Source organism: Corapipo altera, unplaced genomic scaffold (assembly GCF_003945725.1).
Source record: "Corapipo altera isolate COAL_440 unplaced genomic scaffold, ASM394572v1 75, whole genome shotgun sequence".
Lineage (NCBI taxonomy): Eukaryota > Metazoa > Chordata > Aves > Passeriformes > Pipridae > Corapipo > Corapipo altera.
This window is the reverse complement of record NW_020884887.1, coordinates 15508628-15525846: the sequence shown is the minus strand read 5'-3', so window position 1 is coordinate 15525846 and position 17219 is coordinate 15508628. Positions and strand designations below refer to the sequence as shown.

General features: G+C 40.7%; 1 protein-coding gene across 6 annotated transcripts in view; it reads left to right on the top strand.

Annotated features, from left to right (window-relative positions):
• GABRB2 (gamma-aminobutyric acid type A receptor beta2 subunit) overlaps positions 1-17219 on the top strand; it is a 151003-nt gene that overhangs the window by 118871 nt on the left and 14913 nt on the right. For all 6 annotated transcript variants that reach the window (XM_027643259.1, XM_027643256.1, XM_027643255.1 and 3 more), the window contains 3 exons: positions 8979-9116; positions 10247-10399; positions 11982-12226. In XM_027643259.1, coding sequence (XP_027499060.1) covers positions 8979-9116; positions 10247-10399; positions 11982-12226 — 536 coding nt within the window. The remainder of the gene's footprint in view (positions 1-8978; positions 9117-10246; positions 10400-11981; positions 12227-17219) is intronic.

Genomic DNA, 17219 nt, shown 5'->3' with positions numbered 1-17219 from the left:
GGGTATTTATTACCTGTAGAACAGGATCTAATGTGGAACAGGGTATTACCTATAGAACAGGATCTAACTGGCTTTGTGGTGCATAAAAGGCAAAACTTTAAACTGGACTAGGGCAAGTGAACTTTTCTAGTGGAACCATGTGGCAGGAGGTTGTTTCTGCCAGAGATTCCACAGCAGTAGCTGCTTCTCAACATGTTGGGGGCTCTCAGGGCTCCAGTCCTCTGTGCCAGTTAAAGCAGAAAGCTGCAGGAGACTTCTCTCTCCTCCTTTGGCCTTGTCCCATCTCCTGCTGCCCTGTGCACACCCATCCACAGCATTAAAGTCCTTACCCACCAAAGAATTTCTCTTTGTATTCCACTGCTAAAAGCTGGAGGGTTGGGTGTCAAAAGAATTTCTTCTCCCCTCTTTCAGCATCCCAGGAAAGGAGTTGGGATCCTGCCAACAAACCTGGGCTGTCTTTTCTGGTAGAGGTGTCTCAACAGAGTTTCCTGCAGGAAAGTCCTCTGAGCCCTGAGGCAAAAGCTCCCACTAAAACAGTGTGAGGAGGCAGCAGTGTGGTTTGTGATACCAGCCAGGCTGTGTGAAGGACATCTGGGAATGTTAGAGGACTATTGCAGTTTTTAGGAAATAATGATGTAGTTCTAGCAATATCAGAGTCTATAATTAACATTCCTATAAACTTCAGTCACATGATACTGTATAAATAGTTCTCCCCAGCAAAGGTGCATGTAATTATCCTTGAAAAACTTGCAGAAGACAGAGGACTTCTGCAGATAGGAAACTCTATTAAGAATAAAGTTCCCAAATCTATACCTGTGGATGACTTTAGAAAGAATATTCATTATAGGTTACTCATTATGAAATGAAAATTAATTTTTGCAGGTTCAGGTAAGTGTCCAAACCCAGCCTTTATTTTGCAGGTGTAAAATCCTGGGGGTTTTAATGTTTTACTGATGTCTCTCTCTGGCAGTACCAGGTTTTAGCATGTTGCTGTTGGACAGTCAATGAGAGCAAGGCTCCTATTCTTCCATAACCAGATTTTTACCTAAAAGTAGAAGTGTTTCAGATATTATGATGTCCTGAATACTGCAGGTAAAAATGGAATAATATTCCAGAACTTTGCCTAATACCGTGTTGCAAACTAACATATCCTAATGAATAAATATTTTTCTAAACTGAGCACGTGGCACAGGCACAGACAGAAGGGCTTTCTTCTACAAATTACATTTTTCTCCTTGTGGCCTTGGATTTTTAATACAGCTGTGGAATAATTAAGCAGAGTGGAGTATTAATGCAATTTTATAAATAATGTTAAGGTTGCCAGATGTTGTTCATTTTTCCTCTCTTTTTCGTAATGTACATCAGTATTCAAAATGTAGGCTGATAGTGGGTTGTAACTTGGAACATTTGGTCTTACATATCTAAGGTATTAAAAATTGAGCTTATGGAGATGATGTTTTGCTGATTCATTTGTTTGGATATACCCCTCACTTCTATTTCCAGTTTTGAAAAGACTAACTCTTAAATCAGATAAAAGAGCAAAAATCCAACATATATAGTCTTTCCATGAAGTCTTCTCTGAAGTAAGTAAATTGTGGGATTTATTTGCCTATTAGTAAACAATATTCAATGTCTGAACTCCTTCAGAAGTTCCAGAGCATATATAATTGTTTTGGACACCAATTTTCCTCTGCAGAAATTAGTTAATGTAGTCAGATGAGATAAAAGTGTAGGAATCAGCTCAAAGCAGGAGGATGAGTGCAGGCAATGATGCAATCCATGGTAGGGTGCAAATGGGAGTATTTGTTTTCCCCACATGATCCTTGTCCTTAATGGAGGGTGGGAGGAGAAAGCAATTTGTCATTTACACCCCCTCAGTGTGGATGTACGTTTTGCTATAAAAGTTCTGTCTACTCGAGAGTAGAAGGCAGTTGCTAATAATTATTTTCAAACATCAGAATCAACCTTCAGTTTTACACAAGAAGTTGGGGGTTAAGGCATTGCCATTAACCTTCAAAAATATCTTTTCAGACTACAGTTGAACAATTCAGTGTACATATGCATCAAAGTACAAAAAAATTGTTTCCTCTGTACCCAAGTTGGACGTTTAATATTGTGCCAGAAGAACACAGTACTTTGTTTGAATCATCACTTACACAAATGCCTCATTTAAAAACACAGGAGAGATTTCACGTTTGATTCTTTGTGCCCTCCTCTATCATCCTTTCCCAGCTGGAGAGTTTGGGTGTGGTAGAAGGTTCCAGCAGGCCTTGAGAAGTCTCTTGGCCTTCTGAGTTGGTCCTTCCCTGTGGTACCTCAGTTCAGCTTCCTGGCAGAAGTGCTTAGTTTCTTATTAAGGTTAACTCTGAACTGGGGTAAACAACCTTTGTGTTGCTGTAACCAGTTTTTGATGCCAAAGCGTGATATTGAAGATTTTTATCCTTTTTATTTAACTTTGACTTGCTTTCATTGACTTCAGCATGGAAGAAAACAACTGTGAATGTTGTAGTAAAATTTTAAGTCTTGAGACTTAGTAAATAATTTATATTTTCACTTTGTTGATTTCTGTGGGGGAAAAAAGGCCATTGCCTGCTTACACCTGATTGCACTTGTCTTTTCAAAATGGTTGTTTTCACTTGAGTTCTGTTCATTTTGTGACTTAAATAGATCACTCAAGAATTGATGTATTTGTTTTTATCACATTTACATCAGCCACAGTTCCCATTTAAATAGAAATTGTTATTCCTGCCTGGATGTTGCTTTCCTCAGCAAGGACTGGTGTTGCCCTCATGGTTCTATATCACAGTTTCCCAGTGTGTCTCTGAACATCTACTCTTAGGAGAAGTGAAAATAAATTTCTTGGTTCTTCTTATAGCTGATAAGAACACTGAGCTTTAAGAAAACAGTTCTTCTGGGGCTTCTTAATATTCAGTTTCCCAGTATTCTACCCTAGTCTAATTTAATTGCAAATGAAACTAAGCATCTCCCTGTCCTTTCTGTATAGGAAAGATTTGCCATGTTTGACTTAGTTACTTGTGTGTTCAGGAACTCCTTTTTTTTCAGTGATAAGTTTAATAGGGAAATAATAAACTTTTCTGCAGAACTGTGATGGATACTAACCTGATTTTTGAAATTTGCAGATTAAGGGTTTTTTCCTTCATAATTTTAGTAGTAGTGGAAATGAGAAATAAGTCTGTTTAACTCTATATTGGCAACAGTTGCCCCCTATGTTTTCTTTACATATTTGTTTAATGTCACCCATGTTACGCTGAAATAACCATCAAAGGTGATCCAGACTCAGTGTGCAAGACTGACATGATGTTGTCAACCCCCTCCTCCTCAGATGTCCTGTGCTGAGTGGAGTGGGTCAGGTAATACAAACTGGGGCAGAAGCAGGGGATGGGATGTTTTGGGTGCTGTATAAAATCTGCACAGTTATCTAACATTGTTTGTGCCTACAGGAACCAGATCTGTCCTTTCAATAGTGATGGAAATCCCTGGACTTTGGCCATTTGAATAAATAAAACTGAGCCAGATGTGGTTCACTGTCTTGTGTCCTGGATGTACTTAATCCATAAACACAGCACTTGGTCTGCAGGAGACACCAGGGACAGGAGAGTGATGGAGATCAGAAGGAGCAGATGAAGAGCATTCCTGGATGGACGTGGGAAGGAAAAGATGTGCACTGCAGCCTGCCCAGGCAGAGCTGCTGTAGAGCCCTGCAGAGGCAGCACTGGCAGTGCTGTGCAGGGTTTGTTGGAGTCTCAGAAGAACTGAGTTCTGATGAGGTGGCACCAGCTTTGTGCCAGCGGGGCCTCGTTACCCTCCTGCCACCAGGCACCACAGACTCTGCTGTGTGAGGAGCTCTTGGGCCTGCAGGATCTCCAGAGTGTTGAATCCAATAACTTCTGAAATCATTCCTGCTGGTGGGAGTAACTGAGCTCGTGGAAGCAGAAAGGTTGCAAGAAATCACCGAGTTCTGGGAGCTAAAGGTTTTTGGATATCATTGCATGGGTACAGTTCTCCCCGTTTCCGGTCTCTCTCTCTTTTCCTAGAACAATTGTAACAGAAGCATTTTATTTATGGAAGCATTTAGCAGGAGGTTCCCTAAAGTATGAATGATTTCACTGAAATCACTAGGACAAAAGGCAGGTGTTCCACCAGGACACCTATTCTGTGTTAGCAGCTCACTGGGAGTGAGAATCAGCTTACAGTGCCTACATGAAAATTGAACTTGGTTCTGCTAACACCATGAAAATCTACTCTGAGTCCTGGAATCAGTTTTGACCTTTCACTTGGCCATCAAAATCCCTTTTCTTTTTTGTGTTTCGTGGCTGCAGTAATTACAGAGTCACGTTTCTGTCTCTTTCTTCTCCCCACCCCACTCTCTCCAATAAGGAACCATTTGTACAACTCGAAGATGATTGTTTTTTGAGAATGTTGCCAATATAATCTAAAAATCCATTGAGTTTCACTGCAGTCAGAAAGTTATGCATCAACTTTCTGTGTATCCAAATCCTCAGAGCCTTAGGGGAAAAAGCCATTGAAGTGAAATGTAAAAAGAATGTTAATGGTTTATGCAGAAAGACAGAATTTGGAGGGGATGAGAAAGGAGAGAGAAAAACAAGTATGATGTGCTTTTTGCAATTGCTCTGATGGCAAATGTGGCACATAAATTCTGTCTTTCCTGATCACCTTTGTATCACCCCCCTGGTTTCAGTGTCTTGGGTTGTCTCCAGGTGCTGCCACAGTGTTGGTGCTGTGGAGCACTTGAATTCCTACCCAGTGTGCACATGGAGATGTGTAGGTGTAAAATCTTGCCCAGCTGTACAGACCAAAGCCTTGCGAGACAGTGAATCCTCCTGATAAATCCTGAGTTTTTCAGAAAAGTCTGCTTCTTTCCTTCCATGGTGGGATGTTTCTGATAACTGCCTTGTGTCTAAATGTTTTCATGCTCAGCCACTCTAACTTTCATTTTACCTTGTTTGTATTTAAAGAATTTCTGATTTTTTACTTCTCTTAAATAGACTGGGAAAAATTGGCATTTCTGTAGTTTCTGTGAGAAAGGGGTTTTATTTTCTGTTCTGCTAACTGTTGGTTCTGCTCTGCAGTGCTTCATCATCTGTCATTCCTGGAGGGAGAGGGGATGATCAACTCCCTGTCCCTGTTAATGGGAATGGGGAATGCTTTGCTTTCCTGGTAATGCTGGTGCCATATCAGAGGACAGGGTATTGATTTGCTTGACTGCTGGTGTGTGGTGCATGACAGAAAGAGAAATGGAACTTTGTGAACGTGGAGTAAATGGTGCTGCTGCTGATACAGAACTGATTGAGGGAAAAGCAATCAATCAGATTCTCTCTGCTGGTACCAGTGCTACCTTCAATTTAATATGTAGGAAACCAACAGTTGTTTCAGAGTTTAAATCAAAGAGTGTCCTGTGCTTAACTCAGATTCTTACAAAAATGACTTGGAGAATTTTTGGGTTTAGTATGCTTTGCTTTGTACCTTACCAACATGTGATCTGATAATTTAGAAATATTGAGCTGACATTCATTAATTCTTCTTTTTTTCTTGTCGAAAAGCCACAGATTATTTTTTCTAGATTGCTTATTACTATTTTAAATTGACTGGTCTTTAAATAATCTTAACTTGTAAATAGAGTTGGTTTTAGTCTCAAATATCTGCAGAAGGAGTTCATCATAGCTGCAGGTAATTGGACTTTAATATCTGTAAAACATCTGGAATGAACAGGCCCATTCTCTCTTCTGGCAGATGTTTTGCAGGTATTAGACTTATATGCAGTTACCTTTGGGTACTTTAGCAGTACACAATAGCATTCATGTGTAGATGACTGTAATGTTCTTTTCTCTCCTCCACCTTATGAAATGAATGGGATAATTTATCCTTTTTGGAAAGAGAGAGAAGTGTTTTAGTGAAAGCTTAAAGGGACTTCCTGAAATTCCTGGATTGATCCCTGCTCCCAAGTCCTGTCATGTAGGGTGGTCTCAGCTCAGCCTTTGCCCCGTGGAAACCCCTGAGCAGCAGGAATTCTGCACAGGAATTCTGCACAGGAATTCTGCACAGCTCCTCCCAAAGCCCCCAGAGCTCCAGTTTGGAATCTTTGGCTCAAGTTTCAAGGGAGTTCATTTCTGCTCAGGAGGTGGTTGGGGACATGGGCTTGGTATTCAGGCTGTGGGAGTGCAGGGAGGAGCTGAACCACGTCTGCCTGGGAGAGTTTGGTGCTGCAGCCCTTGGCAGTCCTGGAGTTCTCCCTGTGAACCCTGGGATGATCAGACAGTCCAAGGCCAAACCTTCCCAGGCAGTTGGACAAAATAGTTCTATGAGCAGATGTTCTAAATAATACAGTAAAATAAAGAGCCATTTGGACTTTTTATAAACATATTTTGTCTTACATAGAAAAATGGCTTTTTCCTTTTTGAAATTTATTTTAGCATTTGTTTTTTCAGAAATGAAAAAAGAAAAGATTGATTTATTAGTTGGGAAGTCTATCAGTTGGATTACCTCAAAAATAAATAAATTACCTTTATTAATCCCAGCAATTTCAGTAAATGGTATTAGAATTTGGAACTTGCTGTTGGAGGGCAGGGTAGATTTCAGATAGAATATCAGCAAAACTTGACCATATTACAAGGAGTGAACCCTTACAACAAGGTAATATTATTCTCCCTAAACTCTCTAAGGATCTTCTTTCATACTTTTCATAACATTCAGTGCAGTAGTTGCTTTTACAACTCAAGATCAACCAATTTAATCATTCTCCTTTATTTTCGATTTTATTTTATTTTTCTCTCTGAGAGCCCAGAGCGAGACTTGACAAATATAAAGTATTGATTGACAAACAGGAGTGAGCTGTCTGCCTTTCTCTGAAGGTAGACCTGTGAGCAGGCAGGTGAAAGGTGCCACGACAAGCTGAGGGATGTCAGGTCTGCAGAGTCTGCACGTCCCTCCCACCACAGCACCTGGAAAAATGAGCCCAGAACTGACTGCACTGAGTGCAGCGTTTGTGCTTCACACAGTCAGGGCACAAATGTTCTCCCCTCAGCCACCCTGTGAAGTGGGCCTGTGCTGCCATGAGCACAGTCATTAGTGAGCTCCATCCCTGGGCCAGGGATCTGCCTGGAAAAGGGCCTTTTACAGCAAATGAAGCAGATCTTGCAGTGCTTGAAATCCAGTATCCTGCAGGAACTGCCTGTCAACAGCCAGTGCCCCAGGAATTTCCCTTCCTGTCCAACTGCTGCTCCCCTGGGAGAAGGGGCACAGGAGGGGAAATATTCCTGTTCCAGAAGGGGGAGAGAACCTTCTTTCCCTGCAGGATTTGGGAAGGTGACAGAAGCTTTTGTTATTGAGAGGTTCAGGTGCAAAACCAAAGTGTATTTACTGGGATGCAGCTTTTCCAGGAGTCCCCTGAGAACCAGGGGGGGCCAGGCAGGAGGAGACCTCACCCTGCAGCCCAGGGAGGGTGGGGGGAGTTGCCAGGGTGGGACCTTAACAGAGTCAGAGTCACAACTTCCAGAAATCTTCACCACGAGAAGCAGTTGGCCTAAAAAAGTTAAAGATTAGAATTTCTTGTCAAAGGTTTTCAAGCTGTGTTTCATAGCTCAAGTCTGTTAGTTCAGAAACTACACTAATTTCAGTGAGAAGTACAAGTATTCCTCTTTTCTTTAAACGTTCAATATTTTCTCAGTATTTCAGGTCATTTTCAAGGAAACAAACTTTTTAAGTGTGGTGCTCTTTTATTGTGTGCCTTTTGCTGTCTTTGTATTGGAGGGAAATAGAATGATGTGCAGAAACAGTTTTATAGATTCTGTGCATAGTGCATTATTCCTTGAAACTAAGTGGTATTTGAGCACTCTAAAATGGTATTTAGTGTATAATTTTGTCCTTTGTGGATGAGAACTTAAAATCATGATTTTATATATATATACACATGTATATATAATTTTATTATCTCTGTTTCCAAAAAAGTCACAGTCATTATTTGATGTTCAAATTGTTTTTATTTGCAATTTTCAATGACAAAAGTCTTTAGAAGGCTACAAACATTAATGAATATCTTATTTCCTGGTTTTGCAATAGATTTATTTCTGATGTCTGTCCACCAGCTCTGGAGTGTGCAAGTTGGCTCAGCTGGTGTGGCAAACCCAGATTCCTGTTTCATGCACATGTTTGTGACTGTGTGAACATGTGTTCTGGGGTGTTCTTTGGGTGGGGGGATTTTTTTGGTTGGTGGTTTTTTGTGGGTGTTTTTTACCAGTGATGGATGTTGCTGCATCTGCTCCAGTTGCTTCTTCCAAGGCCTCTTCCAAGCCTCCCTGAACGTGGATGTCTTTTATTGCATTCAGACCATTTTAGAAAAAGGATTATGCTGTTTTTACAAGTAAAAACTAAATGGGGTTGAACTGGAGTTTGTCCTCTTCATTCACAGTCTGGTTACAAACACAGAGCACACAGAGCCAGCTGTATGTTGAATTATCACCTGTGTTACTGTCACTGTCCTCTCTCCTGTACTGACCATGGTCCACCAGGCAGAAAAGCATCTCTTTCAGGGCACCAGGAGGAAATGATTCTGCTGTCAGTGCCCAGGGACAGAAATTGCAGCAAACTCCTGCTATTTTATCCAACCTTGAGATCAGAAGTTACTTTAAACTGAATGTACAGTTGCTATCTAGAGATGGGATGTGTATAGTCTTAATTTGGTTTTAAAGGTTTGTTTTATTGATATATTCATGTAATATATCTTAAAAAAATACAAACCCAACAAATATTATAATACACTAAGATTACCTTTTGAAATTATATTTACAATGACCTGTGTCTGTATGTTTTTTACATACTGTGTTATAAATGGTTTAATTTTTGAAATATATTTGAAGTTATGCTTTGAGTGAATTGTCTGGACTGTTCTCTGTGGTGTCAGAAGAGCTGTGGATGTTAATTGCCTGCTCCTGTTTTTGTAGATGGCTACACCACAGATGACATTGAGTTTTACTGGCGTGGGGGTGATAATGCTGTCACAGGAGTGACCAAGATCGAGCTGCCCCAGTTCTCCATTGTAGACTACAAACTTATCACCAAGAATGTTGTTTTCTCTACAGGTTTGTGGAGGGGAAGCTAAAAGGGGAATTGGCTGGGAAGACTTTTAGAAATGGGTTAATTCACAATGTGCAGTTCAGGATCTGAGCAATAATTTTAGAAACAGGAGTAAATGAGAGCAGCAGCTGTGAATTTTGGAAGAGGAAGGTTTTTACAGCTCTCTGGTGTCCACTCCCCTCTGCAGAGGGACAGTCATCTGTCATGTTGAGGCTCATCAGATGAGCTCTATTTTCTGTTTTCCTGTGACACCTAATTAAGCCACTTACACACCTCAGTGTATCAGTGTGCTCCCAACCAGTCACAACCCAGCCTGCAGGAAATTAGGAACCTTTTTCCTCCCTGTTTCTGGATGCTCCTTTTACCAAGCTGTGGATGTATTGGATAATTATTTTGTCATCAGTGTAAAACCTCTAAAATCCTTGTTCCACAGGATTTTCAGTTTAGCCTATTCTAGCAAAGTGTATGAGTTTTTGAGGGCTGAAAAGATGCTGTCTGAGGAGAAGGAGAAAATCGAATTGAACCTTAAATTGTTCAAGAAAGGCAGGAGTTGGGTTGGGCTGTTACTTTATGATGTTCTCTACCCACTTGGGAAACCTGTAAGTGTGTTTGAAAAATTATCTTCAAACCTCAGATATGGGTAGAAATCATCTTTGAAGGGACTGTAGAAAGATGGTGCATCCCAAATTCTTCCAAACCAAGCAGAGATGGGACTTGAATAATGATTTCTAGGCACCCATTTCAACAAGTGTTTCATCCAGTAAATTACTTCTGGTATCCAGAGACAAAGGACAGGTGTTGAATTCCTGGGAGAGAATGAGGGTTCCCCTGAAGTGGGCACACCACAGCCTGCCATGGAAGAGACATTTCTGTGCTCTCTTGCTCTGACATGTGTTTTGGCTGTTGATTGTTGGACATTATGATGCAGCAGAGATGCACCCAGAGCATCCTTGTACCCTTAGAATAAAAGATGCTTTAATCCTAGTTCTTGCTAGAAATTCTGCAGCTGATTATCCTGGATCTTTCAGCTCTGAGTGTACTCTGTGTTGCATGAAATAATAAAACCAGAATGATAGAAAAATGATTTCAGACTTTATACAAGTAAATTACGGCCATGCCAAATATTCTCTTTTAGGTGCCTACCCAAGGCTGTCTCTCAGCTTTAAACTTAAGAGAAACATTGGCTACTTCATTCTGCAGACCTACATGCCTTCTATTCTGATCACTATCCTATCCTGGGTTTCCTTCTGGATTAATTATGATGCTTCAGCTGCAAGAGTTGCTTTAGGTAGGCCTGTTTACACCTCTCCTGCACTGTGCATTAGCTGAGTGTTTTTCTGGCTTCTGGCTTAGTGGATAGTGCATGAGCTGAAAAAAAATTCTGTTAGATATTTTATGTCTGGCTTGTTAAACTTTGTATTGTTTGAATCAGCATTTAAATCATCACAATTTAAATAAAAATGAAAGGGATTTAGTGTCTGAATGAGCTAACTGTGTAATCATTGTAACCAGAATTAGCCTGAGTGTCTGGACATTTTCTGTTCTTTTATTGCTTGTTTGTCTCCAAAGAGACTGCACCTAGTTTGCTTTTGCCCGTGGCAGGCCTGTGTTACGGATTATAAATTGCTTTTCCTTTCAGGTATGAATTAAATAAGGTTTTACTAGGCTTCCGTGGCTCACTTGTCCTTGAGGGATGAAGCTGCACCTCAAATACTGTGTCCAGTTCTGGGCCCCTCAGAATTGACTTCAGGAAGGACACTGAGGGGCTGGAGCAGGTCCAGAGGAGGGAACAGAGCTGGGCTAAAGGTTGGACTCAATGATCTTAAAGGTCTTTTCCAACCTAAATGATTCTATGATTCTATGGGGTTTTTTTCCTTACTGTTACCTTACATTCCAAATTTGTTCCCCTGATTAATCTCTCGAGTACTGTCTTATCTCATCACTACTCCCATGTTTATACTGAGCCCCTCATCAGAGGATCCAGGCATGTTGCAAAAATAAATATCTGTATCTGTTGCCAAATAGATACAGATAAATCAGTAGAAATCAGACTGATTCCTACCAGTACAGATCTTGTATAGCTAAAATAAGTAAACCCCTGTAAAACATACTATTGAGAATTTGACATTTAACCTTAGAGAATAGTCTGAGCTTTACCAGCCTTTCTGTGTGGCATTTTCCCTTGAGAGTTTGAGACTGCAGATATCCTGAAAATGCCTGAGTAAAGCAAGATAACAGTAACTGTAGCCTGGTAATTTATAGCTGAGACTCGTTCCAGAAGGTTGCTGGAACCCTGTTGCAGAGGCCACCAGATTTGTCAGGCACAACTGGCCCTTAGTGAAGCCCTGTTGGAATTGTTCAACCTGGAGCAGGGAAGGTTCCAGGGAGATCTTAGAGCACCTTCCAGTGCCTCAGGGGGCTACAAGAGAGCTGGAGAGGGACTTTTTACAAGGGCGTGGAGTGACAGGACAAGGGAGAATGGCTTTAAACTGGCAGAGGGCAGGGTTAGAACAGATCTTAGGAAGAAATTCTGCCCTGTGAGGGTGGTGAGACACTGGAACACGTTGCCTGGAGTTCTGGCTGCCCCATCCCTGGAACTGTTCAAGCCAGGGTAGATGGAGTTATGAGCAACCTGATCTAGTGGAAGGCTCCCTGCCCATGGCAGGGGGACTGGAATGAGATGGTTTTTAAGGTCCCTTCCAACCCAAACCTTTCTAAGATTCTGTGAATAAGGACAGAGTTTGGAGATGTCTTTTTTCCAACAGGAAAAAAAAAAGTAATATTTTTCAACTCTAGCATTTGAATATTATGAACTATGCTAGGAAATTAAAATTATTTCACTCACTAGACTTGTCACTTCTTTTTTCCAGGAATCACAACCGTGCTCACAATGACAACCATTAACACCCATCTCCGAGAGACTCTTCCCAAAATTCCCTATGTGAAAGCCATCGACATGTACCTCATGGGCTGTTTTGTGTTTGTGTTCATGGCCCTGCTGGAGTATGCCCTGGTGAACTACATCTTCTTTGGCAGAGGCCCCCAGAGGCAGAAGAAGGCGGCGGAAAAAGCCGCCAGTGCCAACAACGAGAAGCTGCGGATGGACGTCAACAAGGTAACTGAGCTGGGAGGACTGGGAGCATCTCCCAGCAGGGCAGGTCCCACTGCTCCAGACAGGTGAAAGTGTCCTTTCTGTAGAAAAGCAGTGCAATTGTGTGACCTTGTCCTGGCTCTGCAGAGCAGCAGGTTCAGCCACCTCGCACTGACCGCTGCCCTCTGGCCTGGAAGGGTGAGGGACTTGTTTCTGAAGCTTTACTGAGAGGTGGTTTCTTAGGCAGGATGGAGAGTTAAATATGTATAATCTGTTTCCAAAGGAAAAAAATCCAAAATGATGGCTGTAGCTGATATTCTAGTAAGAGCTGTATGGAACGTTGGAACTAAAACCTAAATTTAACCTGCTTTCATAAATCTTTCAGAGGAGCTGGATAAGAAATATTTGCTGCGGAAGTGTTTAAAGCTTGACAAGTTTGCTTTTTTTCAACATATAATGGCCCAGGATACTATTGACTAAATGAGGAACTGCTCAGAAATAAAGCATCAACGTACTGTGTACTTAATTTTGAATCTAAAAATGGTCCCCCAGGGAGGGAGAATTGAGGCAGAAAAGACATTTGCCAAGATACACACTTTGGGAAAAGAATCCATTATGCTTAATGAAAATTGGGCACTTATCATAAAGCATTTGTAATTTGTCACTCTGACCATTTTGGATGAGTTTCACACAGTGGCAAATCTGGGCTGAATGCAAAAATGTACTCAGTGTGAAATGTAGAACCTTTCACACACATGCAAAATTGGAAAGTTAAATAAAGTTAAATTATCTTTGAGGGAGTTTTTGTTAGTTTGGGGGTTTTTTTGTTGTTTTTTTTTTTTGTTTTGTTGGGGGTTTTTTGTCAAGGGAAGCTTTTTGAATTTGTGATTCAGCATGATACTCCAAGGAGAAAAAAATCAAAGAATTAAAAAACAAAACCAAATTAGAAAAAAAACCAAGGGATTATTTGTGAATTGGAAACATAAGTTTCATACAGCTCTAGTGATGGAATTTCTCATGTTTGTTCAGAACTTCTACACTTCTACACACATCGTGTGCCTGCAGACAGAACATTTTGTTCTGTGTTTGCTGCAATAACAAAAACCCATCACGTGTTGATAGAACAAAACAGTTTTGTAGGTTATAGTTGTAGCCTTTTAAGATGGAGAGTTATGTTGCTATGGCTCAGATTCTCACCCATTCATTAGGGGTTTTTTTAATTTTTAATTCAAAAGAAACAGTTTTAATGAATGGAGGTAAATGGATAATGATGAGATTAATTTTGATGTTATGTTAACATAGATCATCTTTTACCTCCATAAAGTTCACCTTTTTCTTTCTATTGGTGATTTTTCAGCAATGAAAAAAAAAAAAGCTGTGAGTTTTTATTTAATTTGTCAAGTTGTGTTGTTTTTTTTTAATTCAATTTCCCTTTAATTTCAATTAAACAATCAGTGCTGTGAACTACCCTGTAAGTAATTTCATAAGACTAGATCTGCATTTAGCTGAAGTCTTTCCTCCAGTATCAGTGAAAAGTGAAGGTCCATGGCTGTCAGTGCCACCACACTTTCACTTGTGTATTTTTGATATTCTTATTTATACAATAGATGTTTCTGCTGTAATAGTCCAAGCCTAGTGGCAAATGGCTGACCATGGAGTAGAATATGAAAGCACCAACCAGTGTGGGAACCCAGTGCAGTGAGCAGAGGAATTAATTCCAATAACTGTTGTGGGAATTTGCCTACAGGATTGACACAAAGTACTCTGGGAACAACTTTATTTAGATTTTCTTTGTGCTGAACCTTTTACTTAATATCCTAGGCCAGCCTGGTTCACAGGGTCTGGCAGTTCTGCCCTGGTACCCAGATCCCCTCTGACCTGAGAATCAGGTTTGAAGCCCTTTGAGCAGTGACAGGGAACAAACCAGGAGAGATCAGAGGCCACGTGCTGCTGCTCTGGGAGAGGAGAGGAGCCAACAGCTGCTCCTGTGTCTGACCAGCAGTAGAAATCAGATTCATATCTAATGGACCTGAATATTTTATCTATTAAGGGGAGCCAAATATTATATAATTATTTTCATGTATAAGAGTTAGAAATGGGCTTGAACTGCTGAATTTAGTTCAGATGCAGTTGTCCATAAAAGCCAAAGTCTTTTAGAAGTGGGACCAAATGAACACTCCATCTGTAATTAGGATCCAGTAGTGAAGGACTAATTTTGCAAGATATGTGTTCTTTTGTGGTTCCACTTGAATCACTATATGCAATATTATAAATTCATTATAAATTCATTAGAATCAGATACTCTGTGAGAAAAGATTAATGACAGAGTAATAAACTTCAAAACGTGAGGATGAAAACTTGTGCAGGGTTCTGTCCCTGCATTCAGCACAGGCATTGTAGAACAGGGGCATAAATAGGTACTGGAAGTGCTGCTCCTGGTGCAGCATCTTTGTTTATTCGTTATAGAGCAGAAAATCTGTAAGAGATTTCTTCAAATTCCAGCACCCTTGTTTGGTAACAGCCTCTTACAACTTCTCAATCCACAAAAGGTGGTGAGAGGAGAAGTGCTGTTCAGTCCTTTCATCCACAGCAACTTGCAAAATCAAGGGAGAAGTGAATCCATGTTCCCTTTGTGGTGTTGGATTCTCTGCTGTGGAGAGGTTCCAGGGCGTTGGTGGTGTCTCTGGTTTTGCTTGGTGGTATCAGAAGGTGCTGGAGAGACTATGGAACAGTGCAGAAGCACAAGAGAAGCTGGTTTTCCAGGACTGTGGTATCTGCTGAATCCATTGGAATCCCTTGGAGATTTGGTGACTCAGGGGGGGAATGTCCTGGTTTTCCATCAGGGTGGCTGCAGAGCTTCCCCATGGCTGTCCAGTGGGAAACTGTGGCCAAATCCTTCTTCAGATTTCATATCATACTCATATCAAATGCCAAATACTGGAGTTTGAGGTTCGTTCTGTTTTAGGTTTTTTTTAAATAATAGACTAGTTTACGTTGGAAGGGACCTTTAAAGGTCACCCACTCCAACCCCCTGCAGTGAGCAGGGACATCTTCAGGTAGATCAGGTTGCTCAGAGGTCCAACCTGACCTCGAATGTTTTCCAGGGATGGGGCATCCACCACCTCTCTGGGCAACCTGTGCCAGTGTTTCATCGCTCTCATTGTAAAAAACTTATTCCTATATCTAGTCTGAGTCATCACAGCAGATTGTAACTTCATGTACTCCCTGATTTTCAAAGATTGTTGGACCTGTTTGGGGTAAGGGAAAGGAAGAGAAGGAATCGAGCTTCTGTCTTCATTGGCTTCTTGGATACTGAAACCTGAGTAATAAAATCATGGAGAAATTTAAAGAACATAAAACTCCAGGAAGATTCAGACTCAATTACCAGCAGATATGTTACCACAGACTTGTTAAATCATATTGGACTTGCTTAATTTTCTTTGCAGGGAGTTCAGAATAAAATGGCTTGAATATCATCATTCCACCCATGGAACCGCTCAAGCTGCATCCAGCAGTTTGTTCCTTTAGTCTGAACTCACCATCTTTTGCCTTTGTCAGGGCTAATTTTTCTCTCTGTAAACAGTGGTATTGTTGTTTACAGATAAATCACTGGCTTTCTTCTCCCTCTAGACAGCCTTCCTTCACTGGAGAAACCATTCACACCATTTCCTCACCTCTCTTTTCAAGTTTATCATCTTATGTTGTGTCTTCAAATGCCTTTATTGCCTTGATAGTTTCAAGTTTCTTAATCTCTTCTGTTCTGAGTGGCAGAGTTCTGCAAGAGTGAATAAGGGTAGGCAAACTGGGAGGGTTGTGTTTCTGCTTGAGGGCCTAGTGTGCCATAAAGGAGGGTTGTGTGTACTCTGAATATACATTCTGAGCCGTTGTTATCCCCTTTTTATTCCCTGGACTTCTGTGTTTTAAGTAAGAATGTTGATGGTCATCAGCAGCCTTTTAATCCTTTGTAGGCACATTTCATTCTATCTTTTCTTTAGGCTCAGGGCACTAATCTAATAGATTGTCTGTGCTTCTTCAAGATGATTAACAGATATGTAAAATATAGGGCCAAATTCCAACCTTCCCAATAGTCTTCAACTGACTGTCCTCCTGTGGGTGACTGCACTTCCCAGAAGCAGCATTGTGCTTTTCATGTGTAAATACCTCTGGAATGTGATTTGAGTTGGATGCAGTTGCAGTAACCATTGAATCCTATATTTTTCCAGCCTGGCTTAGAGCACAGGGAGTGCTGCAAGTGCACAGGGCTGTACCTGCAGTACCTGATAACAGAAGTTACAGATAAAACTACCTCTAATTTTGCAATCATGCTGCTGTTATTGTGAGCAGTAATAAAGCAACTTCCCTCTGGAAAAGAGGGGGAAAATGTGAATGTGTTATACAACAATTCATAAAACTGTTTATACAGATTTATTCAGTCATTTTTTTTTAAGAAATGTGAAGTGACATTGCTAACCTCTGCATGTTTAGATAAGGTTTCTTTTCTGAAGACAAACCTTTTTTAAAATATACTGAATGTATTTTTAAAACAATGAGTAATTCTTTACTCAGTAGTCTTTGTATTAGGTGAGGTGTTCAGGCAGGAGGCAGTGACAGGGCATTGCTGCTGCACAGTGCAAGTCACAAACGTGGGAACTAATGACAGACTAATGACATTTTCCTATCCAAAATTTGAAAGCCAAGTGAAGAACATGGAACTTCAACATGATAATTAGATTAAACAGCATATTAATAGATTTGAATACAATAGAATTGTACTTGAAAAATTAATGTAGAGCTTAGGGAGCTAAGAATGTTTAAACAAACACAGGTATCTTTGCAGTTCATTGCTCTTCTGGCCAACTGTCCTTATATCTGGATTAGCACAGAGTTGCTGAAGGACTTGAGATGGCAAGGAGATAGCAAACAGGAGCTTAACCTGCCCTTAGCTGCTCTTCACTTGGCACCTTTCTTCTCCTTCAAGTTGTTTCAGCTGCTGAATTTTATTTCCCTGCAACTTTTT